Genomic DNA, 27,760 nt, shown 5'->3' with positions numbered 1-27,760 from the left:
TGAATGTTTCTTTTTTTGCTTTGCTTTTGTTAGGTTTGATTATTTTTTGCTTATCTTTCGCATTGAACAACAAGTTAAAAAAGAGAACTCTCTATTAACATTGGCGGCATTGGCGTTTTTTTTGTTGGGGAAGAAAGAACAGATAGCCGCTAACGCGCGCTTTGCCACACTTGTGTTGGGCTGTTTGAAGAGTTACATGTTAATATTTTTTGCAAAATGTTAGTTTAAAATGAAGCGGCTTTGTTCACGTTCGTTCACTACTAGTAGTTAATTGTTTTGTTGTTTTTTTTGCTATTTGCGTGTATATTTCGCATGTTTTTTGTTTTGTTTGTTTTGGTATTTCTCCCTCCTTTATTATTTTTGTGGATATGGTTTCATTCCATTTGTTTCGAGATTGCATTCAGTTTTGGTTTTTGTTCTGTTGATTTATTTTTTTTCATTTTCTTTTTGCTGGGATTTTAGTTTCTTTTATAACTGCTATGGCGCTTGGCGTATGTGTCTTTCGGGTTCTACGTTGGACATATTGTACACGTGGTTCAGGTTTTGATATACAACAAGAGCGCATTTAGTCGTTCTCGTTTCAAGTTCTTGCAACAATGAATCGTTTAGTGCTACGTATTCTATTGAATATCTATTTTGTTTGTTTTGTCTCGCTGACGAATGATTTTGTTCACCAAATGTCCTCGACTTGAAGAGTGTGTGTATGTGTGTGTGAAAGTATGCTGTGTGTGTATGTTTTTTTTTATCTCTTTTGTAAGAAGGTGTATACAAAATATAACATTTTCCTCCTACTATTCGTTCAATGTTCTTAGTTAGTTGGTTTTGAAAGAATAGGTCAATCTGATACTTCAAAAATGTATATCCAATTTAAACTTTCTTTCTTGTTTTTTTTTTTTTATTATCACATGGTTTGTTTCTGCCTTCTGTGCATTTCGTTCTTATACTCCCTTTGTTTCCATTCTTTATTTGCACTTTCTGCTTGATATTATTACTTTTCCCATTTGTTTTGCTTGTCCTTTTTTCTATTCTAGCGCACTACCAATATCGTTTTTGTGTTTCTTTTTACTTGTTCTTTTGTTTTTTTTGTTTTGTTTTGTTTTGTTTCTTTCCTGGGCTGTCCCAACTTTTGGTTTTTGAACTCGCTAGCTTATTAAATATTTATTAACGTGTTATCAACATGTGTTCGCTTTGCTCGTTTCCTCTTGTTTGCTCTTGTTGCTTTTGTTCTCATTTCTCTCCCAAGGGTTTTAACGGGAGGGGAAAGGGGGGGTGGGGGTGGGAGGGAGAGAGCGTGTTTAAGATTATGTTTCATTACTGCTAATACTATCATATCATCTTCGTCATCGTTAACGCTGAAGGGATGTTTTATTTCCTTCCCTCCATCCACACTAGTTGCGGGCTAGTTCCCCATTTAGCACGAACATTGAATCTATCATAGTGTCGCAAACGAGTTGTAATTTCTGCATATCATCAGCTAGTTTAACGAGGAGTTGTGAGATTTAGTGTGAATATGATTAGAATATGCTACGTCTGTTTATTGTTTGCAGCTGCTGCTTGATGCCGTTCCTCCCTATTCCACCGTAGGCTGCACGTTTCGTCCACTTTTCGTCTCCGCTTCCTCCTCCTCTCATTCTGGGTGCCTCTAGAATTATATCTATAATAATGCGTGTAGTGCCCTCCATATTGCGCCTTCACATTGTCTTGCCACATTGTCGATTAAAACACGTTTCTCGCTAGGGTGGAGGGCGTGAACAGCGTGAAACTGGGCACAAAATCACAGGAAACAGTATTGGGGATGGTCCAACTCTTGTTTTTTTTTCTCTCGTGCGGACATAAGTGGACACAATCTATTCTTGGCGCGCGCGTGTGAGGCGTGCGCGGGTGGTTTTCGTGCTATCAAATGTCCTAGTGTTTGAAGCATCGTCCAAAGCGCGCTCTCGGCCGTTCTGTTTGCTGGAAGCTTGAAGCCTTTTACAAACGCAAGCGCGATATAAGTAGTAATAGTGGTGAAGCTGATAGCAATAAAACGAGTACCTAACGAGTATAGTGTTGCTTGCCTGTTTGCTTGCTTGCTTAGAAAATCCGATGCAGCTCTGCTGCCCATGTGAGAAAGTAAAGCCATGCCAACCTTATAGCCTGCTTCACGGTTGGCCTTTGTGCATTGCGGTTTCATTTGTGTGCCTGTGTGTGTGTGTGCGTGTCTATCTTTCTTTTAACCCTACCTATCCGGTCTGGTTCTCGACCTTTGTGCTAGCTTGCTGGCAGCATTTCACCGCTGGCGGAAATGTCCCGCGGGGTACCGAGTTACGATTTCCAGGATTTTAGCTTCTTGATAGACATACGCTTGAAGCGCGACATCGTGGACATAATGTCGGATTCTTTCTGTTCCTCGTCGCTAAGCGTTTCACCCTCGGAGTGGACCTCCCGCCGGTTGGCTGACTTAGATCCGGCATTGCCGGCACTGGTGCTCGAGAACGAGGTGTCCTTTTCCGAGCTGAACTTCGTCCGACCGTGCCCGTGGTGGCGTGACTTTGTCCCCACGGCCGACCCCGACCCGGACGCCGACTCGTGCGCTCCGGCCGAACGCGATTTGAACCTGGACGTAGACGAAGATGCCGTGGGATCGCTCAGCGCCACCTGTATCGGTGACTTGGAGGCCAACGAGTGCACCGAGGTAGAGGAGGACGACGATCCGCGGCTTATGCTGAACCCGCGGCTAATCTTCTCGATCGGTAGGATTGTTTTGCGGATCGTCGATGGTGTCAGCTGGCTGCGCTCGTGGATGACGAACCGACCGATCGTTTTCCAGTTGGCCTGCGTCACGTACACATTCTCGTCGTCTAGCAGGATGCGCTGCATCGTGTCGTTGCTCTTGTTGCTGTAGTTCAGCTCCTCCACCAGCACAAAGTTGTTGGGGTTATCGAGCCGGCGCGCCTTCAGCAGAGCCTGCGCCAGTACGTCCTGGGCGGTCGATTTCATCGGCACGCGCAATATCGCGTACGGGATGTCCTGCGACACGTTGTACACGCACACGAGGAAGTTGTCCACGTTCTCGAGCGCCAGCAGATCGTCCGCGGTCGGTTCCTTCCCGGTGCCGGGGCCCCCGGCAGCTCCGGTACCCCCGGCCGCTCCCGCCAGGGTGGCCGCAAGCGACGCCCTCCGATCGGTCGTCCGCCGGATGGAGGTAACCCACGCCCGGCTGCTCGGATCGTTGCCGATCTTCTTGAGAATGAAGCGACCCTCTCCCTTCCAGTGACCCTGCGCCTGCAGCGGTTTCTCCGTCATGTCGAGCACGCGCTGGCTCGGTGGCAGCAGGCGGTCCTTCTTTTCCCACCCCCGGTAGACCTCCTCGATCAGTATGAAGTTGGACATGTCCTGGGCCGACTTGTTCATCTTCTGCATCGCCTGCGTCAGCACGTCCTTCGTTGTGCTTTCCTGGGTGATCTTCAGGATCGTGTACGGCTTGTCGGGCACCACGTCGTACACGGTGAGAAAAAACATTTTCCGCTTCAGCTGCGGTACCTTGCTCTCCAGGCTGTTGGCCACGTCCAGTCGGCTCGCTTCGAACAGCACCGGGACGTCGCTCGATTCCGCGCCACCGCTATTGCCACGGCCGCCACGATTTTTCTCTCCCCGCTGCTGCAGGTACTGCTCATCGATCTCGTCGTACGATCGATCCAGACTCTCTTCTTCCACGCGCGTGTACACGAACAGCGAGGCCATGTTGAGCGGCTGGTTGGTGGGTGAGCGGAGCCGAACATGTCGATAGCCCGGCCGAATGCATTTCAGCGATATTACGCGCTGGGCGATCACGAGCCCCGTTTCGGCATCGTACACGCTAAACTTGAGGAACGCCAGATCGTGAAACATGATCTTGAAGTAGAAGGTTTCGTTCCACAGCGGATTGAACGAGTTCTTGCGGATGATCTTCGTCTTGCGCTTGCCACAGTCCACCGGTATCCCGAGCAGCTCGATCTCGACGAATGTGCTCGAGTACAGGCTAGACTGGTTGAGGTACTGGCCCGACACAATGTTCAGCACGAGCTGCGTCACGTGCAGCCCGTCGAACTCCTTCTCCAGCGGGCTGTACCGGCGGTACATCAGGTGCGACCGGTTCCACAGTACGTCCGGCTTGCGCACGTACCCGCAGCTATTGTTTTCCTCAAACATCGCTTTGTTGATGTGCATGGGAATGTCCTCCGTCTGGTAGTTGAGCGCCACCATCTGTATGCCGAATGACCAGAAAAACACCGGATTAAAGTTGGACGAGTCTATCCGCAGACCGGCGGGATAGGTGCGCATCAGCTGCGATTCGGTGTGCGCGATCAGCCCCAGTGGGTCTTTCCGGCAGAGCTTCTTCGCGCTCGCCTCGTTGATCGAGGAGCACTGGTAGCAGGGATGGTTGGCGTTCGGTAGGGTTCGGTTGCGAGTGGAGTTCGCTAGCGGTGGCAGGTGCGTTTCGCTTCCGCTGATGCTAGACGCGTCGTAGCTCAGGGACAGACTGTCCGACAGATGGCTGGACGAGGGCAAACTGAGCGTGTCGCCGGAGCTGTTCTTCAGTATGCTCCCAACCGTCACGACCGAACCGCTCGTCTTCAGCACGTTCTGCTGCTGTTGCGCGATTTGCTGAGCATTCGGCAGATTCTGCTGACTTTGTTGACTCTGTTGCTGTTGTTGCTGTTGCTGTTGTTGCTGCTGCTGCTGCTGTTGCTGCTGCTGCTTCGGATTGGCACGTATTGAGTTGTGCGGACTGTAGGGGTTCAGGCCGCGAAATTTTATTGCTTGCACGTAAATCACCAGGTCGGAGAGCTCTCGGGCAATCTGGTTGCTGCGCTTGCGGGATCGTTCGTCCTGGTCTTGGACTTTCGACTTTGTCGGCGTGATGTTGGAATGGCACACACTATGCCTATACTTATCTTCTATTGATCCCCAAGTTGTATGATATGTTTTTTCTACCAGGGAGAGAGAGAGGAATAAGATGGTTAGTGCCTAAAGAAGAATACGAGGCGAGAATACGCGCTTACCATCAATATTGTCAAAATCGTCATCATCCTCATACTCGTCATCGCTAAACTCTTCATTCAGCGAACTACCGCTAGTGTTTGATATAATTGAACTGGCTCTGCTGGATAAATTCGATTGTTTGAAGGTGTTCTGTCGTCTGCAATGGCAATGGCAATTAGTAAACGCAACGTGGCATCGTCGGAATCGATACGAACTGGGATACTTACGTTAAACCGGTTGATAAGGTTGCCGGTATTTCGACTATAAGCTTTTTGTTTTTGATCAGTATCTTGTGCTTGAGCGATAGCGGCGACGGCAGGTATGGTTCATCGCTGTAGTCCTGATCGAACATAAAGTTAGTCACCAGCTTCTCACCGAAGATTGCCTGTGGAGTATCGGAAGAGCGTGAATGCCGAACACAGATCCATTCCCCGTTTGCGGGCGGCAGACTCACCTGAAAGATGTTGGCCATCCGTTGCTGCTGCTGCACCGAGCAGTGGTTCTCGATGGAGAGTATCACGGGGTAGGAAGATTGTATGAAGGCAGATTTATTTATTGCTTCTACGACGGCCCGGAAGGGAATCTTCGTGGTGAACGTGTGCCCATGGTAGATGACCGGCGTACCATCGTCACCGTCCCAGCAGTCGAGTTCCACGCAGCGCGCACCTGCAACAAGGGGGAGGAGAGAGTAGGCGAGGCCGGCCAGTCGGAAATGGGCGGGATACGAACCTGTTAGCAGCACCTGACTGTAGAGCTCGACCGAGCTTTCGCCCTTCAGCTGATGCCCGGTGAGGTACGTATTGTGCGAGGACGCAATGTAATAGTGGGACATCGGCAGGTTCATGTAGGTGCTTTCCGGCATGATTTCGCTGAGAAACGCGTAGTTGTCCTTGTCGATCATGTACCGGGCGAACCCCTCAAAGCTGAGACAGTTCTCGATGCGATGTGCCGCTTCCGGTTCGTGACGCTGGAATGGAACGGAACCAGTGGTGCAGTGGTTACTGGCTGGCAAAGGCAGCCGGCGCCGCTGCGGTAATGCAATTTACCTGTATAATGGCTTTCACATCCTCATCGGTTTTGATTTCCATCTGGCGCGTTTCGAGAAACTTTTTCAGCGTCGATATCGTGATGACTTTGTTGCTGCACGAAAGGAAATCGTTGCTGGCAGCGATGTGGGCGATGCTGGACGCTGCTATCGCGTCGAAGTATTTCTTCTGCGTGTGTTTCGCCTCGGTCAGATCCATGTCCAGTGAGCAATTGCGTGTCAAGAGTCCTGAGGTGATGTTGGCAAGCAATTTGGCGTGTTATTGCGGTGGGACATTGAGAAGGAGCTATAAAACTCCGAAGGGATCTTACCGATTTTTCGCTTAACCATCGTCTCCGATAACTCCGGTGCACTTCGGCTTTTCTCCCCGTTCAGCGTCGTCCGTGAGATGGTCGTCACCGAGAGTTGGTCGAAAATATCACGCAGGTCCTGCCGTGCAATTAAACTGTGAAGGAACGGTGGAATCAATATCAAGCGGCTCTCAAGCGGAGAGTAACAAAAGGAAGGTATTTCATCTTACCTAAATGATCGATACAGCGAGACGAAGCTTAAAAAATCTAATTGAGTATCGTAGGTAACCGACCCGATGCGGAGATGCTTCACGTTCTGCCAGAGCTGATCGTTCGAGCCGTTCCGTTCGCGCCGTCGCTCGATGGACCGCGTCCGGTAGTCGCGCGTGTCCAGCAGCATCGAGTCGGAGGGTGTTGTATCGCCTCCACTGCCGCTACCTCCACCGGCCGCGGCACTACCGCCGGCCGGGTTGGTTTGGTTCAGCAAATTGACGACGGACCGCTTCTTGCGTATCTTCGTCGTCGACGAATCCTTCTTCGCGACGGCACTGGTATCGCTCGCATCGTTAATCTGCGAGCCGGACCACGACTTGATGGATGACAGGCCGTAACAGCGGCCACCGAACGCTTTGATGGCGTCGGCCACGCTCGGTTCGCTGCAGGCACCCTCCTCGAAGTACAGCTGTATGTAGAGCTCCTTCAGCCACAGCATCGACCGGTCGATCAGTATCTGCTGGCGCCGGATGCCCCGCAGCATCCAGTTCAGGCCGACGTACCACGCCCGGCACAGCATCGGCGGGCAGAGGATGCACAGTATCCGGTTTTCGCTCGCCGAGTTCCCGTACAGCAGCGTCACGCAGCACTCGACGTGCGTCAGACCGAAGCGCTTGCCGGCGGCCAGTATCTCCGCGTCGTACTCGTGGTTCCGCGACCCCATATTGATCTCCTTAATCGTGCCGAGATCCAGCATGCCCTCGTCCAGGTTCTGGCACTGGCCCTCCAGCTCGCCGACATTCGATGCATAGCGATTGGCAAACTTCCACGCCACTATCTCCTCCGGGTTGACGTTAAGGCTAAAGTCTGCTTAGGGTGGCAAGAGACACGAAGGGAACCGAGAATCGAAGGGGGAGGGGAGAAGGGTGAGTGAGTAATGGCACGGTACGGCATGGGCCAAAATGTGTGCTACTGTACCTTGTTGGGATTTAATCCGCCGCCAGGCCGTCCTTTGCCACGACACAAACGAACAGGAGCGCTCCAGCCGTAGGTACACGTAGGACGACCGGTCCGACGGTGTCTCCGGTTCCCACAGTACACACGTGGTGCCATGATGAAGAATCTGGGGAATTCCGGCGGAGGGGGGACATAAGAGGGAGAGCATAATGTATTGATATGTATTTATGGTACGGCGGTGTGGTGTACGGCAACAGCAAGCCAAAATGATTGAATGTCCCCGTTTGCCATTCAATCCCCCTCCTACGACGGTCTACGTATCATCGGCGTGGCACTCGCGTAAGGGAAAATGCCATAATTTGTAATTCATTAAATCGCCGCCAGGCTTCTCTCTCTCTCTCTCGCTCTAGTGCCACATCGGAAAACCATCGTTCTCTGTCTCGCACGCTGTACAGGCACGGGTTGCGACAGGACGTTAAGGACATTAATGTAGGTCACACAATAATTCGATATTTGCGATGATTGAAATTGATGTCGGTTTATAAACGCACACGAGCAACAGCGACACGACACGTGTGTCCATACACACACACACGGTGGCATACCGATAAATGGGATTGATGTCCTGTGATCGCCCCCCGGAGAAGATGATGCTGGTGCGAAAGCGGCAGGATACCCCGCGACAGTTCGAAGAACTGTGACAAATAACGGTCGTACCGGCTCCGGTAAGGACGGTTTGTTTTGCTGATGTGCTGAAGGGCCACACATCAGTAGCACCATGGTACAGCAGGACACACAGGAGAGAAGCGAAACAATAGTGTGGCAGACTCTCCAATCGTAAACACGGAGTCACTAGCAGCAGCTGAAGCCGAACTGACAGGTGTTGCTGGCCTCCATTACAACGGCCAAAATGGCTGGACGGTCTTTGTTTACCGCACCGCAGTGTGTGTGTGTGTGTTGTATGGGCCAATCGAGTGGCCATTGAGTGGCCATCACTTGATGCGTCGAGAGCTGTTGGAATTGACCCCGATCTCGTACCAGCCAACGATACGCACGGATTCCTTCCGTCGGCCGACGCAACTCGAGATCCGTTTGCCACCCGTTGGGTATGATCTTATCATAATGATACATCTAATAACTGCACGATAAATGATGCGTAGAATGGAATATCTCTCCACCCCCCCCCACCCCCCCCCCACCCCCCCCCACCCCCCCCCCCCCCCCCAGCAACGGCACCAGCCGTCGCCGTCGCCCTCGCGTACCGCTCGTAATTGATTCCGGAAGCTGGAAACGCTTTCACTCGAGCTTGAACACATTCGTACGTTTGTCCATTTGCCTTTGCCCGTGCCATCATCGTTGAAATATTGGCGTAATAAATTTCAACATTCCGGCTAACTGCAGGTGTTTGGAGGCTTACAGTTACAGGGTCGCACGTGGTCGGGTTTGGAGGCGGAGGGGGGGGGGGGGGAGGGCAATAGCGGAAGTGTAGCAGAGTGTTATCGGGTTCGGTTCCGCCAGTTCCGGCCGCATTCGTGCAACACAAATTGCCAGCAAATGCAGGCAGTGGTGGCAGCGAGGAAAGTGAGAAGAAGCCATTGCGGCCGTAGGGCCAATATCAATTTCGCTTCGTATATCGCAAGGGGTCTGAATGGAGGAATGATCGATAGCTAATGTGGGAGCGAGAATCGGGGGGAGGGAGGGGGGCCTTTGCGAAGGCTTTTCATATTTTCATCCAACGGCAAACATTCGCATCGATCTATTGCGCGCCCGGAATGGTTGGATTCAATTTGACTAAGTAGCTGATTCTTCTCCACGTGTGTGTGTGTGCTGATTGATAGCGGACAGGCGCTTGCATGCTGTTCTTGCTCGCTAGACGAATAGAGATGGTCCCGGTTTGGAGAGGTTTCTATGAATGTGCATGCTAATTGCAACAGAAACTACTTTAATGCAGCGAAAATCCAATATAAAAGGAACCTTTTCAAACAGTTCCTGTTTATTGGAGCCTACTGCCTACATTTAGGCGCGCTGCCGCCGTAGCATAAATGTGCCTACATTTAGGCGCGCTGTCGCCGTAGCATAAATGTAGGCGTCGTTTAATAACGGAAAGGGCATTCATAATGTGCCCACTCGTTTGGTCCTTCCTTTGTTTGACACCTATTCAATCTGGAACTTAGTTACAACTTCTCACAGGCTGAAACTCTTGAGCAATCAATGTCATATCTTTCTCTGTCGTCTCCGACACTTGCTGTTTGACTCAACGGCACGTTCATGTGACCTTCTCGCCCACAAGTTGTGAGTGAATCAATAGAGTAAGTGTCCTTTCATCAACGTCCCACACATTCTTCTTCGTCTTTATCGCAAGAAGTCTATGTTTATAGACCTGCCAATTCTGCCTTTAGTTGACTATATTTACCCACAGTGGGAAAATCAGTTCTGCGTAAGTGGGGTTTAGTCTAAATGGGATTTTTAACCGGTCCGGTCGTGTGAAGACCTGTGCCGCTCCCAATACCCTCATTAGCTACATCCATATAACCCCGTGGAAATGATATAGCTGGAAGTAATTTAAATTCCTACTATATCTTGATGCTCTATTAAACGTACTCTGGTGATAGAGAAGTGATAAGAACTAAGCTTTTTTGTATCTACATCTACTCTATCTTCACAGTGTGCATAGCATCCTGGTGAACAAAAGAATAATGCCTTCAAAGTATAACGTCTTATCTACCCACCTGCAGTATGTGATGATCGATGGCGTTGGTTTGCTTGGACGAGAGCGGTATGATGCTGATCCCGTGGTCGTAAAACAGTGGCTGCACCGGATTATAGTTACCGATCTCCACCTCGTAGTCCTCCTCCTGTTCCTGCAGGTTCGAGGGCTGGTAGATGTAGAGTGGGGTTTTCGTTTGGCGCGGACTGTTGGCCGCCGCCCGTAGGTACTCCAGTAGGCTGTGTGGCAACTCCCGGCACAGCTGGTCATGGTGGTCGATGAAGGTGGCCACCCGATGGACGGCCGGTTCCGCCCGTAGCTGTATCTGCTCGAGCAGCTCTTCGCGATTCTCCTCCGCGACACCGGACTCGTCCCGCTCGTCGGACAGCAGCAACGGTTCGGTCGATTCGTCCGATGGGATGTCCGGTGGTTCAGTGGGAACCGGTGTCCGTACCCGGCAATCGATCGGCAGCGCCAGTGGGAGCAGTCTCGCAATGAATTCCTCATCTTCCCGCAACGGGAGCGGTTTCACCTCGCCCAGAAAGTACTTCTCCACCGGGTTCTCACCGCTGTCGGTGGAAGTTGGGCCAAGGGATTGCGGCACGGTCAGTAGCAGGGTTTTGATCTCGTCCACGTGGTTCCGGAAGTACGGTATCATGCGACACGTGGGTATGGCCTGGAAGGGGGAGCGACAGGGCAAACGTTCGAAGCCATTATTTCGGTTTTTGGGGAATGATTATTGGTGGGAGGGTGTTGGTGGAGAGAAATCTTCCGAAAACAACCTACCAGAGCCCGCGTAACCGCATTATCATACTCGAAGCTATCGAACACGGTCGTAAGAAACTCGTACACCGTATTCCGTCCCGTGCGATCAGTGGCCGACGTCCAGAATGCTTCCTTTTTGATTGATCTATAAATAAAGCGCACGGGCAAAAGAGAGAAGGGCCATCGCTGTAGCAAAATACGGCAATGAAAATCGCTGTGTGTTGGCCGAAAGGAAGTGTGATGTGGTTCCAATTTTCCCATGAAACGGTACGGTCAACTGTCCGTAAAAGCACCCAATGTCGTGGACGATGGCGGCTCTGGTCGCTTGTTTGCTATTCTTTCGCTTTCCTCCTTTACCAATGAACCGAAGCACGGTAGCTCCCCGATAGTGACCCGATTGGATAATGAAATTATAATTCACATTTATAGACTCGTCGGTGGGGCGGGACTGCTTTTGCTGTGCTGGGTGCTGGGTCGTGCCGGTGGGAAAAAATAGACTCCCGCATGAGTAGTGCTGAAAGGTAGGGAGGGATACGGCGGAACAACGAAGAAAAGAAATCATCCAACCCCTCCGGACACTGTTTGAAAGCGTAACCGAATAATGTCCACTCAGCAGCAGAGAAGGAGTCCTCCGAACGGATGGGGTCATCCGCCGTTCCGGGGAGAATGGCGCGAGAGGCGCCCGATGGTTAACACAGATTGAAAAGAAACACCTCACCGTTTGCAAAGAAGAATGGTACAACCAACCAAACAGGAGAAAAAAAATCGAACGAAAACACGCGGAAAGTCCACTCCAGCCAAGGAATTGCCCAAGATCTCGCTCTCGTTCTCGCTCCGTGTGCATCCCCTGTTGGTGTTGATGCTTTTCTCCGGCGCTGTTTCTTCGGACGACGGAAGCAAGTAGTTTCCGCCGGCCTACAACGGTCAAATGCTGCTGGAGGCCGAAAGAAACCCCTGCTTCCGGTGCGCCCCGGGTTCACGAGTGTTCACTTCTCCCGACGGTGTTCTCGTTCTTGCCTGGAGCAGCGTTGACCCAACACTACACAATAAACATCGACATCCCGAGGAATGGGTATGGGAACGGTGAAGAATAAGACATAGTGGTCGACCCCATGGGCCATCGTGTCGATTTAAAGTAGATAGAGAAAATGGATTCCGGGCAACCGGGGGGATGGGGAGGTTATCCCGGACACTCCCTTAACCGACATTCAGGCAAAGGACTCTTGACTTCTCGGTGGGTAGCCCGGCCTAGCGCTTGAAGGCGTATCGTTACCGATTGCTATTCTTCGCTCAGTTACGGAGGACAAACGGGAGCAAAAACACAAGAAAAGAAGAAAAAACAACAAACACTGAATTTGAAATGCAAATCCTCTCCATTTCGTTTGAAAAGCACAGGGAGGCATCTAGTAGGCTTGCCAAACCATTGCGTTTGGGTGTGTGAGTGTAGCGTTGCTATGCACAATTGGTTGGGAAAAATCGACTAAGGTGAAAATATAACCGCCGCTCTATACACACACACACATACATACACAAAAAGAAAAGTCTCTCGGTTTTTTGGAGCCCTCTCGAGCCTAATTAAATGATGTCCGCGCTTGTTCCAAAACCTCCCGCACGACACGCTCCGACACATCCACTGATATAAATAACATTTTTAAGGCTTTCTTCTACCATCTCCATCGAGTAGCCTGAGCTGGAAGAATAAAATGGTTGATGATGATGATGATGATGACGATGGGAATGGAAAACAAACTCACTTCAGACCATCCACTATCTCTTTAGCACCATTGAAGTTTCCGATATTCCAGCATGAAATAGCAACACGCAACAGACATGCAAAGGCCGCTTTTCGTTCGTCTTGTGTACCTTGTGAGAGCACAATATAGTTGGTCCACGCGCTGGTCTACATTGGGGATGAAGAAAGAACATATTTCAAACAGGAGAGGGGGAGGGGGGGGAGGGGGAGGAAAAAGAATATGACATGACGATATCAGCAAGATATGCATATTTGTTCGCCTTGCAGTAAAACTCCAGATGGGAGAGATGAGTTCGTCATCGCATCGGCCCGAGTCGCCCTTACCTCATCGAATCGTTTGCGTATGGGATTCAGTGACGATATAAAGCTACTAAAAGGCGACTGGAAGCTTCCGCCCTCTCGGCCACCACCACCACCACCACCGACGCCGACGCCGCACCGTTCCCGCTTCAGCTCGAGGATGGCCTCGTTTATGAAATCTACCGGCGATACCTACGAAACAAACAAGAATAAAGTTAAAGTTAGTGGGGGGAAAACCGTTCAACCAGACTGTTGTAAATGCGTTTGTTTTGATAACGCTTACGCCCTACAACAGCCGTCTGCTGTTGTAGAGCTTCGAGAGCAGAAACAACGGTGGGACAGTGCCCACCATTATTATAGCGGCGGTTGCGATGGCGCCCTGGGAAAAAAGGGATAAATAGAGCCGAAGGACGCGCCCTCGGTCTCTTTTAACCGCGACTGTTTGCCGAAATAAAGGACTAATTTTGTGATTCTTCTGTAAACTAAGATATCGTACAGAATTAATTTTGGACTTTCGCGGCATTCTCAACACTTCACAAAATTAGTATCGTTTCACTCACTCGTTCGCGATATTTAATCGTATTTAAATCTTCACTGCGAAGTAGTACGCGTAATACGAACGGACGACACCGCGCGAAAGTAGGCACGTAAATCTTGCTATCGGGAGTTGTGTTTTTTTTTCGCGAGTGAAAGCATAGTTTTGTTGCAGAATGGAAAGAGCGTCGTTGGACGAAAGCTGCGAAGAGGTTGCGGCGGAGCTGCAAGAGCAGCTAGCAAGCACATCGGCTGTTTCCCCTGGAAGGCGCCTAAGCGCCGTGGAAAAGCCATCGAAGGACGAGGACGCGGCACCAGCGAGGCAACATCGGAGCTTGGAGGCAAGGCGGAAGCGCCTTGAAATAGAGCGAAAGGAGTTTGAGCTTGAAACGGCTCGAAAGGAGTTTGAGTTCGCGAAAGCTCGAAGGGAGCTTGCTTTCCAAATGCAGGAAATCGAGCTCGAGGAAGAAATCTCCGACCGAAGCAGCCAGGTGAGTGCTTACGTGGGGAAAATGGAAGCCTGGGTACGGGATACGGACTGTATCGGAGTGACGCCGTCGGGTCGTCACCATGGCGACGATCATCGAAATGGTGGTCCGGGTCATCTACCCTTGACCCCAAGTGCAACCGCGGGTGCCTGGGCGGCACGTATGGCTCCCATATCGTTTCGATACGACGGCGAGCTGGCGGACGATGCGCAAGGTCGTCAACCCTTGACCCCAGCAACAACCCGTTGCCCCCCAGAGTACGATCGCACTTGGGCAGCGGATCAAGCGGCGGCTCAGGAACGCGAGTATGCGGAGTGGAGACGTGCGGTGGAGGATTCCATCAAGACGCACCGCGAGACCAAGCTTGGACGGCCATACAAGCTTGGGAAAATGGCAGCAGCAACGCCAATTCAAAATAAGCCGAATGTAACGGAGGAAAAGGGCCCTGCAGTTCGCGTATCACTCCTGACACCGAGCCAAGAGGCTGCACGCAAGGCGATCCCAAAAGAGCTCCCGATATTTTCCGGGACGGTCGAACAATGGCCACTTTTCATCGCGACGTACGAACGATCGACAACGCTCTGTGGGTTTAGTGACGATGAAAACCTAATTCGGCTTCAGCGGGCACTACGAGGACCAGCGTTAGATTCGGTGGATCACCTGTTATTGCTACCGAACGGTCTAGCGAACGTGATAAATATTTTACGCACGGAATATGGCCGTCCCGACCTTATAGTGGACAGTCTAATCGAGAAAGTGAGGAGGTTACCCCCTGTTAGGGCCGAACGCTTAGAGTCGCTAGCGGTGTTTGGAAAAATGGTGCGGAAGATGTGTGCCACAATAGAGGCTTCCGGGTTACGCGATTACGATTGCAACGTTACGTTGCTACGGGAGCTAGTAGCAAAGCTTCCCGCCGAACGAGGTCTAGAGTGGGCCAGGTACAAAGTTAAGCTGTCGCGGGAAACCATAGGTGAATTTGATAAATGGTTTTCCGAAATCGCTACGGCCGCGGGCGCCGCGGCAAAGACTCTCGAACGAACGATACGACCCGAAACGACACGATCACTACCGGTAAGAAAAGCACCCGCACACGTAAACGTCCATAGTGCAGCGCGAAGAACGTCTTGTGTCCTGTGCCACGATTCCTGCCGTACGCTAGCCGATTGCGCACGTTTTCTTGAATTGACGGTGCGGGAGAGACGCACACACATTCAGAGGCGTAAATTATGCTCTTCGTGCCTAGGAACGCATAGGGGCATATGTTTCGTCAGGACGCGCTGTGGTACTAACGGGTGCCAGGAAATGCACCACCAACTGTTACACAGCACAGAACAACCAGGATCGCACAGGAACACACTAATCACTCACTCACTTAACTCACATCTCGGCAACAACACTAACGCTCTTTTCCGATATGTTCCCGTTGTAGTGTATGGTGAGAAGGCGAATATAAACACCTATGCGTTTATAGATGAGGGTTCCTCAGCTACATTCGTGGATCGCGGGCTGATCGAAGAACTGGGTATAGAGGGTACTTTGAACCCCTTGTGCTTGAAGTGGACGGACGACACTGTGCGGAACGAGGCCGATTCGTTAGAGGTTGGGCTGCGGATCTCGGGGAGGCATCAAGGAGCGGTGGTATACGACCTACGACAGGTACACACCTTGCGAGATCTCTCGTTGCCAGCACAGACTCTGTCGATCGAGAAGATGGTGAAGCTGCATTCGTACCTAAAAGGAATCCCAATCTCTTCATACACGAATGTGGTACCGCGCATCCTGATAGGCGTGAACAATATTTACCTGGGGAAACCGCTACGCTGTGTTGAAGGTGGTTTCAACGAACCAATCGCCGCAAAGACAAGGCTCGGGTGGACGATGTTCGGTCCGTGCAGCGCATCCGGTCCCGTAAGTAGCACCGCATATAACAATTTTCATTTGTGTACCTGTAACGAGGAAAATAGTCAGAAGCTGGACATGGCATTAAAAGCGTACTTCTCTCTGGATTCCATTGGAGTCACCGCTTCCCGCAAACTAATACCGAAGGAAGAAGAACGCGCGGTTGAGATGCTGAATACCGGAACTAAATTGATAGGTGACCGGTATCAAACGTCCCTATTGTGGAAGTATGACGACGTGCGCCTACCATGCAATCGCGAAATGGCTCTCAAACGTTATGTGTGTCTGAAAAGGAAATGTGAAAAAGAACCGAAATTAGCGAAGGCGGTAAACGATAAGATGCGTGAATACGTTGACAAGGGATACATTCGGCGTATGTCGGCGGAGGAAATCGCGGAGCGAACGGAGAGGGATTGGTATCTCCCGATCTTTCCGGTTCTCAATCCGAACAAGCCCGGCAAGCTACGTATGGTGTTCGATGCAGCTGCGCAGGTACACGGAGTTAGCCTTAACACGTTTTTGCTCGCAGGTCCAGATCAACTGGTGGGGTTGGTTCAAGTGCTATACAAGTTCCGGGAGTATCGAGTCGCTGTAACGGGAGACATCCGCGAAATGTTCTTCCAGGTGCGCATGAATCCCGCCGACCAACGGAGTCAGATGGTTCTGTGGGACGATGGTAGAAGGTCAAGCGGAGAGCCCAGCGTCTATGCCGTCTCCGTAATGACGTTCGGGGCGGCTTGCTCACCCGCTAGTGCTCATTTCGTAAAAAACCTCAACGCGGAGAGGTTCGTGGATCGTTTCCCACGAGCAGTGCAGTGTATAAAATACGAGCATTACGTGGACGACATGCTGGCCAGCGTCGAGACCGTTGACGAGGCAGTCACTTTGGCGGAGAACGTAAGGTTCGTGCATTCGAAGGGCGGTTTTGAGATAAGAAATTGGTTGTCGAACGAGAAGGCCGTCTCACACAGGTTACGGAGCGGAGCTAACAACGATACGTCGATGGACATGTGTTCAAATCAAGGCACCGAAAAGGTACTTGGTATGTGGTGGAATACAGCTGACGACACCTTCACCTTTCGAATAAATCCGCGTATCGATGTGAAGCTACTAAAAGGTGGCAGATTACCCGCAAGGCGTGAAGTATTGAGCACACTAATGATGATTTACGATCCTTTAGGACTTATTGGCCATTTCCTAATGTTCCTCAAAGTTCTCTTACAGGATCTATGGAGATCCGGTATTCACTGGGACAAACCAATTGAAGGTGAAGCTGCAAGGAAGTGGTTGAGATGGATCGGGCTACTACCAGAACTGGAGAAGGTAACCATCAGGAGGTGTTACCGAACCACAACGTCATCGAAGGCACCGAACGTACAACTGCACGTTTTCACCGACGCTAGCGAAAGTGGAATGGCTGCTGTGGCTTACCTGCGTTTCGAGGAAGACGGGATAGTAGAGTGTGCTTTAATTGGGTCCAAAACACGAGTCGCACCGCTGAAACTTTTATCCATACCAAGGTTGGAGCTTCAAGCGGCGGTGATAGGAGCACGATTCGCGGAGCACATCATCAAGACGCATCGGTTGAAGGTTACCAGGAGGGTGTTCTGGACGGACTCGCGGAACGTTGTGAGCTGGATACGATCGGACCATAGGCGATACAGCACGTTCGTCGCCTTTCGGGTGAGTGAGCTGGTCGAGACGACAGAGATTAACGAGTGGCGGTGGCTTTCCACTAAGGTCAACGTAGCGGATGACGGGACGAAGTGGCAGGGAGTTCCGGACTTAACCTCATCCAGCAGATGGTTCCGAGGGCCAGGGTTCCTGTGGGAATCTGAAGAAAAGTGGCCAATCAATAGATATGATCCGGGTGAGACAGCAGAAGAGATACGCAAGAGCGTGTTACACCATACCGTGGTTGATGTTGTAGTCGACTTCACTCGTTTCTCACGCTGGAAGAAACTATTGAGAGCGGTCGGTTATGTTCTTCGGTATATCGGGAACACTCGGCGACGGATTAGGCAAGTGAAGAAGGTAACAGGGCCACTGACACAGGATGAACTGCTAGCTGCGGAACGGACACTCTACACGTTGGTGCAGTCGGAAGGGTTTGCTGCCGATATTAAATGCCTGCGCAGCGATGCGCGGAAGAAACATCCTTGGAAACAGGCGATTAACCGGAACAGTGTGCTCTACAAGCTTTTGCCTGAAATTGATGAAAACGGTGTACTACGTATGAGGGGACGACTGACAAATTGTGCGTTGTTAGGGGCTTCGTTTGCAAAGCCAGTTATCTTACCAAGAAGACACCCCGTCACAGATCTGATCATCAGAGACTTCCACGAGCGCTTTTGTCATCAGAGCCACAGAACAGTGGTGGCTCAACTCCGGATGCGGTACTATATACCGAAACTGCTAGTGGAGTTTAACCGGGTACGACGAGACTGTCAGCAGTGTAAAATATGGAACGCCGTGCCAAATCCACCCCTGATGGGGGACATTCCTCGGCAGAGGGTAGCAGTGTATCAACGGGCCTTCACGTATACCGGTCTAGATTATTTTGGACCGATACTCGTGGTCGTGGGACGTCACTCGGAGAAGCGCTGGGGAGCGCTGTTCACCTGTCTTACTACAAGGGCGGTTCACCTCGAAGTAGCTCATGCACTAACAACTGCTTCCTGTATTTTAGCTATCCGCCGGTTCATCGCAAGAAGAGGCTCGCCGAGGGAGATAATAAGCGATCGGGGTACCAACTTCGTCGGGGCGGCGAGAGAGCTCAAAGACGCCTTGAAGGAAGTAGATGAAAGCACGCTTAAGTCGAGGTTCAATAGTCCTGAGTTGAAGTGGAGCTTCAACCCGCCGGCAGCACCTCATTTCGGTGGTAGTTGGGAGCGTCTAGTCCAGTCGGTAAAGAAGATACTGTGTAGCTTCGATTTACCACGATTGCCCACGGATGAACTGTTACTGTCCACGCTAACAGAAGTTGAGATGATGGTCAACTCCAGACCACTTACATACTTACCGATCGACGATGAGCTGGACTGTCCGATAACGCCGAACCACTTATTGCTCGGTAGTGCCGATGGGAGTAAAGCAGCCGCTTTTTTCGATGATTCACCGACTTCAATACGGTCGTTATGGGGTGCCCTGCAAACCAACGCGGATATATTCTGGAAGCGGTGGATTGCAGACTATCTACCAACACTCACCCGCAGGACGAAATGGTTCCACCCGGTGCCGCCGATCCAGGTGGGAGACGTAGTGGTAATCGCGGACGGGAATTTACCGAGGAATACCTGGCCAATGGGACGCGTTCTAGAAGTGACCCGTGCTAAAGACGGTCAGGTTAGAAGGGCAACGGTGCAAACGACATGCGGGATACTAGAAAGACCGGCAGCTAAGATAGCGGTTCTGGATGTCGGGAAACGCGAAACGAACGAATGAGGCGCGCGCGAGATAGGGAAACCGCGTGGTTTCGTGACAGATTAGGATGCATAAGATAAACAAACAAACGTTAGAAGAGTGTAACGCCCAGGGGCGCTACACTGGTGGGGAGATTGTTGTAAATGCGTTTGTTTTGATAACGCTTACGCCCTACAACAGCCGTCTGCTGTTGTAGAGCTTCGAGAGCAGAAACAACGGTGGGACAGTGCCCACCATTATTATAGCGGCGGTTGCGATGGCGCCCTGGGAAAAAAGGGATAAATAGAGCCGAAGGACGCGCCCTCGGTCTCTTTTAACCGCGACTGTTTGCCGAAATAAAGGACTAATTTTGTGATTCTTCTGTAAACTAAGATATCGTACAGAATTAATTTTGGACTTTCGCGGCATTCTCAACAACCAGACGATCACAAGACGTGGCGCATCAGTTCACTTTCAAGCCTGTTCCGGCTGCTGTAGCTGTAGCGACAATCTAATCGATATGCCGTTCCGGAACCGAAACCGAGCGGAAAATCGAAGGAAACAAAAAGAAGAAAGGGAACCAAATTTGCCGCCTTTGGGAGAAGGAGAGAGAGTAGACCGCGGTTGGAAGCCAGGAACGCATTGAAGCACAGCTTTACGGCACGCTTTCTGCATACGCGCGGGCACGTGCAGGCGAGCTTTCGCGTGGGATTTTTTTTTGTTTGCGGGAGACGTTCTGAAGATGAAATCAGTCGCAGTGCTGCCATGTGGTACGTAAGAAGAAAGGTACCTTTTCTTGATGCTTGTCTCTGGGCGTTGGGTTGGGAGTGGAGATTGGAGCGGAGTCCACTGGCCGGGACGCCGACAGAATGTAATAAAATGGCAGTGAAGTTTGTTGTAAATTTCCGTACGAAACCGGCCTCCTGCCTTCCACGCCCGCTGGCACCATCGACTGCGGCCGGTTAGTCGTTTTCATTATGAATCATTTGTGTGCGATGACGACACCGTACGACGCTTCCGGAACGTGACCGAGCCGGAAAACGACCATCCGACACAGACCAGATGGAGAAACGCCGGCCGACTCACTGTTTGACTTATATTGGTTTCGCCCTGCCCCGGTTTTGGGGCGAGGACGGTCGGACGACGGCACGGATGGCCATTTTGTCATTTTTGTAACAACGCAGCACCATCATTCGACGGTTTTGCTAATCTTGCGTGCAGGGTGTCGTGTACCTTTCTTGGCCGCTGCATGCATAAAGCTGAAATGGACGAATTTTAACGCACACACACACATTTTTGGGCAAGAACCATCCAACCCACCGGGGAGCGTTATGGGGTGAATCGGCGGGGCTTACAGTGGGAAGGTCATGTTACGCTTCCTCATGATTTGAGATTTCCATTTGTGCGAAAGCCACAGCATGGCTTTTTGAAGGGCAATGAGAGATGAGATTGAGTTGAACGAGCCAAAGACAAAGAACCTTCAGAATGGATGGGGCTGGGACCGTGTATGAGTCACGCCGAAAGCATTGGCACATTTACAAACATCAAATGAGTGGAAAGCAAGAAATGTTCCGTGTGGGGAATGCAGCGGCCCGGGGGGCATGTGGCACGTCAGTTTCGGGGCGGTGCGGAAGGTCTTTTGAGTCAAATCTCATGTGACTTCATAGTTGAACAGCTCGCCCATACGGGATGGGGGGAGGGTGGGTTTTATGGGTCCCAGTGAGAACGGAGCCTGCAGTTTGCAGCCAGAAGGCGCACAAAGCCTAACGAAACAATGAAACGATGAAATTTCAGCCTTCCTTATCTCGGGTGGGTGTGACGCCATCGTGCAGCAGCATAAAATAAACTGCCGTAAGCCCTTTTGCTTCATTGGACAAAGTGATTGGCCAATATGTGAGGGGGGATGGGATGGGATGGGGGGCTGGGGCCTATGAGCTCTCGCCATACGAAGCGAACCAACACTAGGAACACTATTATTGTAGTTTGCAAAGTTACGATAACGTAACGTGGGCGCACGATGGGCAATCGCCGAGCGCCGGGTTGGGAAATGATTTATCGTTTTTGCCACTGGGTGCAACACTTTGCCACGGGAGAATGAATAAATTATGCTGTAAAATTTAAACATTCACCAGCATGCGGGCTCGGTTTGGGCTGCCCGAGCGAGCGAGCGAGCCAAGCCAAGCCATTTGACAGCGGTCCACTTCCGGGATGTATCCGTTGCCGTTTGTTTACCTTTCATGCCTAACCGAACCGGACACGGAACGGGAAAGGACACACCGATGCAAATGATTTTTATTTACGGCAGACCTTGATGATAATTTCAATTTTTAATTACATTCAGCTGGGACGCACTCATTAAGGAAAAAGCTTTATGGCATCCGATCGATGTGGGCAAAAGGGCGAAAAGGGCTCAAATTTTTTTTTGTGCTGGCTGCCCACAACACCTTACACCGGAAGACGCGGTATCAGGTAAACTAAGCAGCCCTTTGAGGGCTAATTTTTGTTAATGATTTCATTGTGCTCGGAGGCAGCACGGGGAAGCATTTATCGGTGGTTTTTTGTTCGGTTTTATTGGAATGATCACGTAGCCATGTGGTTAAGCGTTCCATCTAATACACCGAAGACCATGGAATGGGATCTTAAGTAGGCTGATAACCAAAAGCAGCTGCATAAATTAGCTTTTTCATTTGTGTAATAAAAATGGTTTGTTAATAAATTGTTTTTGATAAATAGCTTTCGTTTGGGAACTTAGATAACTATTTATAAAAGTCAACTTATAATATAATATAATAATAAATAATAATAAAGTCCTTGAACAAGCTCTATATGTCGACACACTATACATGTCACCGCCTGCTTTAAAATTGAGATATTAGTCGAATTTAAATAGATGAACAAAGAAAGAGTATGATTTACGGGAAAAATATTACGTTAGGGTTATCATTTGTCGTCATAAATGTGGAAAATTGATAAATCGGCAGTATTCGAGAAATCGCCCAGGAGGTAAAGACGCTTTTAAACCATGTGCACTAAGATGGAATTGGATTCAAAAAAAAGTTCCATGTTTAAGTTCCAACAAACTTTCATCCACTAACTGTTGGTCAAATGGAGTAAAATCGTCCAAAAAATTGCATAAATTATACAACAAAACGAGGGACATTTTTCAACCAAATTGGACAATCCGTGACAGCCATAAATCTCTTCCTCTCTCTCCAATTTATTATTGTCTTTCGCTCTCTTTAATATGATTAAAATTTAATTACTAAATTTATCAGCCCAACCAATTGCAAAGTTGATTGGTACAGCTGTTGACCCTTGGAGCAGCTGCTAGCAAAAGGCTAACCGTAGGGTACGTATGCAAACAAGAGCAATAAATAAACTTCCACACACCACATTGTGTCACGACCCTGACCGAGAACGGCCGGAGAGCGTCATATATCATCATAAAGTTGTACTTACTGTTTGTGTATTTAGTTCTCCGGGGGCAAACCTTTGAGCTTTGCGATTTCGCCACATATTGATTGGCTTCAATTTAAGTGGCCCCAAATGCGAGAGGGAACTTGTTCCACCGTTAAAAGATTCATTTAAATTAATTATTTTCAGTAAACATTTCGGTGGGTAAACTCACACCATTCATTCTGTTCGTGTCTGATAAGATAGTATTAATAAGAGACATGCAGTGTGTAAATAAACCGGATTTCATGTATCAACAAGCAATGCTCAACTCCTCGGGCCCAAATTCCCCTAAGAATAGCGATTAGAGGCGCGCTTCTGGGCGAGACCCCAAAAGCGACAGGGCAAAACGCAATCAATTTAGCGAGCAATCGTCGCCTCGTTTTGCCAAACAACGTTACAGATCGAATTCCCTATCGGTGGGACACTTTTGCCGCTGCTGCTGTACGCCTTAAGAGAGTTCAGCCGTCCCCTTTTTTGCGGGTAGGATCGTCCCGCGCATAAGTAGGGCAACCGAGGACACAGCAACCCCGGAAAAAGGAAGCTAATACAAAAGGGTGTGATTGAATTGATTTTCGGTACCGTTTATGAGGCCAATCCTATTACATCCCTCGGTATTATCCAAAACAGACCTCCACCGACGCCGGTCATTAAATCAAGCAAAAGCCCTTTTGTGGCACGGATTCCCGCTTCCCCCGCCGTATTGCCCCCCCTCTTCGTCATCCCATTTCACTATCTAACGACCGATTCAATTGATTATCGTCCATTTGGGTATGCAACAGAAAATTATCTTCCATCCATCTACTACAGCATTATTGGTGCGGCACTGGCCGTATGGATGCATATTTTTACTCGACCTTGCCCTATTATCCCGCGGCCCGCAACGCCGTTCCCTCTTTCTCGGGTGTGTATGTGTGTGTGTAAGAAAGTGGGACAATCTTTCTGCCCAAAAGAATACGAAGAGCGGAATAAGAGCGGAGGGGGTTGGAACTATATAATGGAACTGTTTCGCAACCGGCTTCACTGCCGGTTGGATCATTTCTCGTCCATAATTTTGTTGACACAATTCAATCGGCCTTCCAATATGGTGGAACGGGATATCGGAACCTAGATCCGGTTGCCGGGAATTTATACGTGGAGCGCAACGAAGAAAAGAAAAAAAGGGCCCCATACAATACAATAACGTAACAAAGGCAACACACAGACACAGGGACACAGCGAAGAAAACGATGAAACTGATTAATGATCTGGAAACCGAATCTTTTCCATGTCAATTTTGCATAACCAATCCCCGGAGTCCGCGCGACCACGTGCACGTAACTTGTTTTCCTGCCAAACGGATGCGGCGAGCGAATGTTTGTGGGCGGGCGAAAGGAAAAAGGGTGGCTGGACGATGGGGAGGACGATTTAAAAGAATAAAACTTTTCCCAAGCACGACCATTATCCATGCCCCACGAACGCCACCAGACGCAAGGTGCCGGTGGGGCGGGTGGGGTTGGAAAATGGAAAATGAAGCATGGAAGCAGCATCGTTGGTGGCTTTTGGGGCATCCATCGTATCGTTTGGTACCGTCCGTTCGTTAGTTATTGATTGGGATGGGATGTTGGCTGATTTTACCCATTCCTCCCCTTGTTATACCCTTTCTATTTCACGCGCTTTTCCATGCCGGTTGGCTGGATGGTGGAGGACGAATGGCTTCATTTCTGTCCGAAAGATGATCCGATAATCAGAGACATAATGAAGCTAATTAGTTTCACATTTAGTATTGTGATTTATTAGATCCGTTTCGAAGGTTGATGGAGATCCCCGCGGCCGGGAACCGTCCGGGGTTGTTTGTTCGAAGAATTCAATCCAATCCCAACGGGGGGATTGGATCCACCCCCCCACCCCCCCCGCGTCCCGGAGGGTAGAAAGTTTTTCCCGTACCTCAAAAGCTCGATTGCGCCGAAGAGAAACTGTGCTCATCTTCAATTGATATGAGCTACTTGCTTTAACGCGGGTAGGCGCTCACTAACGGAAGCTGGAAGGAACTATACGCTAGCGTAACGGAAACTCTTTCAACTTGTCCAACTTTTCTTGGGACTTTTCTTTTCACCAGCCGCCATGCAAACGGAGTGGGGTGGGCTCGTTACACAACGCCGCACGTAAATTGATCGGACGGTGGGAAGAATACACCGCACACTCAGCAAAAGATTTCTGCTTTCGCATCGGAAAAGATAATTAATTTGAGTGAAATACTTCTTCTCGGCAATTGCTGGGCATTGCGGCTGGGCGCGGGAGGAGTTTGTGTCCGGGTCACCAGTTACGTCCCGGGTGCTCTCGTATACGTCCAGAATGGGCAGCACTGGGCCTGCTGGATCGAACTACGGGACGTGATAAGAAAATCGAGCCGGAAAAATATTGGCTCTGCCAGATATGCGTTCGGGCCGTTTTCCCCTTTTTCCCAGCGCACCGGAAATATCGATCGGTGGTTCCGATCGGTTTTGAGGCGGGTGGGGTTTTTCCTCCTGTTGCTTCAAGAAGCAGACCCCTGGCCACTGGTGAGTGGGTAAAAATTATGCTCCGAACTCCAAAGCAATATGTTGCTCCAGTGGTTGTACCTCTAGTCCGAGTTCTACTGACTGATGGTAATCGATACTGCCGCTTTAGCACGTGCCACGTGTCCTAACAGAGGCACGGAATGGGTGGCTACCAAATTTCGAAACTCCAACGCGGTACACCACACGCTGCGGTTTGCTTGTGGGGCGGAAACGAAGCCGAATGGGTGCGGTGAAAAATCCAGAAAACCAAAAGGAAAAGTTTTGTTCCACTGAGTCCAGGGTCATTATCGTGACGGTACGACGGTGATTGAGCTGTTTGCCGTATGTATGTATGTGTGTGTGTGTGTGTGTGTGCAGAGGGTATAAAAAGCTACGGTTAGTCTGTTGATTTTTGTCGGGGCGAAAAGTTTTACTACACCCATGCTTGGAATAAAGTTTCACTTTTCACAGCAACCGACATGGCCGCGTAAAAACGGATTAAAAGCTATCGAAATATATACCCGTACACGTAATGTGTGTGTTTGAGAGAGAGAGAGAGTGTGGGGTATTTTTAAAAAATAATTTCCCTTTCCTAGAACAATTTCCTTTAAAACAGCGGTAATGGAGACGCCCAGTTAACTACGACGAGCTTCTCATTTACAACCACCTACAGTACCGGGACCCGCTGTCAAATGATTGTCATCATCAGCGATGTTGTGCTTTTGTTTTGTTATGTGCTGCGAGCTGTCAAAAGCCCCGGGAGACTGCTAACTAACAATCTCCTTCCTGTTTTTTGTTTGTTTGTTTGGTTCGTCCCTTTATCCCACCGCTTGTAGTTATAATCAAGAGCCACAACAATGCCCCGGCAACATTCAATGGCTGCTAGATGAGCACACATTTTCCGAACGAATTCATCTGAAAGCGTCACCAGCGTGCTGGACCGCCACTATCCATTGAAGGCTTTCTGCTGAATCCCAACTTTGCCAGCCCAGTCAATCGGAAGGCATTAATTGACCATGAATAAGGTATATTCTGCGTGCGAAATGAGTGGCGTGCGGGATTTAAAGAAAAAAAAACCACCCAGGCGTTGAGGGAAGGAACTGATTTTCGGTATTTTTCACTTTGGTTTGCCTCCCCAAAAGGAGCAAATGTGCTGGAAGAGACGGGCATTGTGGGTGGGAAAGATAAGTTATGCATTGAAAAGTGGGAACCGAACTTTTTGCGACAAAATCCCTCCACCAAGAAGGGTGGAATGGTGGCGGAAAATGAATTCGGACGAGTGAACATCAAGCAAAGACGCACTTGGGGGTGAGAGAGAGAGAGAGAGAGAGAGTTGGGAAGTAGAGCCAGTAAAAGTTTTCTGAAATTAAACTGAATTTCAATCACTCCGCCCGTGGTCTGGTCGGAGAAAAGTCGGGGTAGAGGATATCGAACCTTTCCACATTTCCCGAGTCAAGTCAAGGCACTCTTGCGCTTGCTGTAAGGTCGTCTGGTCATGGCGGTTTCCATTCATTTCAATTCATCATCCATGGTGATGATGATGATGGTGAGTTTTAGTGTGAATCTCGCTGAATACTAAGATCGGCATATCATACAGGAATGATCGGAGCCCGAGCTTGATGTCCCTTTACCCGACGCGTACCAAACGGGCCACAGAAACAGCGTGACGGTAAAACTTGATTATATACTTCATGCAATGCGCTCCAACCGGGGGTCCTCTCGGCGGGGGAGGAAGAGTCTTCGGATAAGCCGTTGGATAAGCCGTGTGGAAAATGAATAATAAGCCACCCGTCCCGTCAACGGAGAACAGTACCTGGTAGAACAGCTGATACTCCATGTCGGTGATGCGAAGGGCGACCTCCTCGGGAAAGTGCAGTATGTACTGCAGCTCCTCCAGCTCGCCCGAGAATGGAACGGGAGCCGCCGCTAGTGCCGCTGTGCCGCTGCTGCTCGAGATCGAGGTGGTTGCGGTGGTGGAGAAGGTGGCGGCAGCCGAGGCGGTGGCCGATGCCGCCACCGAGTGCTGCTGCTGCTGTTGCTGGTGATGCTGATGATGGTGGGTCGTCGAGCTGACGGAGGGTGACGTCGTGGCGGTCGTCGCCGTTGCTGCTGCTGCTGTTGCTGCCGTAAGGACTGCTGCTGGCAGATGGCCAGCGTGGCTTTGCGCTGTGTCGTCAGTATCAAGTACAGCATTCTTCTGGAGCGTCGGCTGGTCCTGCTCGTTATCCACCAATGTTTGCTTAATTGTTTCACCCTCACGATTAATTATTATCTTTTCGCCGATTATCGTCAGCTCGTCCGGCCGCCGGTCGTCGTCGTGGTGCGGTTCGTGGTGCGCCGTCGGGCACGGTCGGCCCGCTAGCAGTAGTATTAGTAGTAGCTTCTCTTCGGTAATGTTATCAAATGGAAGACTTGGAAAAGCTTCACGCAT

The 27,760-nt window shown here is 50.2% G+C and overlaps 1 protein-coding gene and 1 long non-coding RNA gene across 2 annotated transcripts; both read right to left on the bottom strand.

Moving 5' to 3' along the window:
- Positions 1-258: 258 nt before the first annotated feature.
- On the bottom strand, positions 259-27,760 carry LOC128299755 (1-phosphatidylinositol 4,5-bisphosphate phosphodiesterase epsilon-1-like). Its single transcript, XM_053035824.1, has 14 exons — positions 27,143-27,760; positions 13,059-13,226; positions 12,736-12,881; positions 11,003-11,126; positions 10,239-10,892; positions 7,531-7,675; positions 6,570-7,419; positions 6,361-6,494; positions 6,051-6,277; positions 5,734-5,971; positions 5,459-5,670; positions 5,232-5,389; positions 5,025-5,161; positions 259-4,952 (listed from the first exon to the last, which is right to left on the bottom strand). The coding sequence occupies exons 1-14, from the start codon at positions 27,758-27,760 to the stop codon at positions 2,305-2,307; spliced, it is 6,459 nt and encodes a 2,152-aa protein (XP_052891784.1). The 3' UTR covers positions 259-2,304.
- LOC128299757 (uncharacterized) lies at positions 16,120-19,694 on the bottom strand. The gene is made up of 5 exons (XR_008287313.1): positions 18,978-19,694; positions 18,255-18,741; positions 17,869-18,161; positions 17,387-17,789; positions 16,120-16,240 (listed from the first exon to the last, which is right to left on the bottom strand). It is a non-coding gene; the product is annotated as an uncharacterized LOC128299757 (long non-coding RNA).

Source organism: Anopheles moucheti, chromosome 2, assembly GCF_943734755.1.
Source record: "Anopheles moucheti chromosome 2, idAnoMoucSN_F20_07, whole genome shotgun sequence".
Taxonomy (NCBI): domain Eukaryota; kingdom Metazoa; phylum Arthropoda; class Insecta; order Diptera; family Culicidae; genus Anopheles; species Anopheles moucheti.
This window is presented reverse-complemented; position numbering and strand designations above follow the sequence as displayed.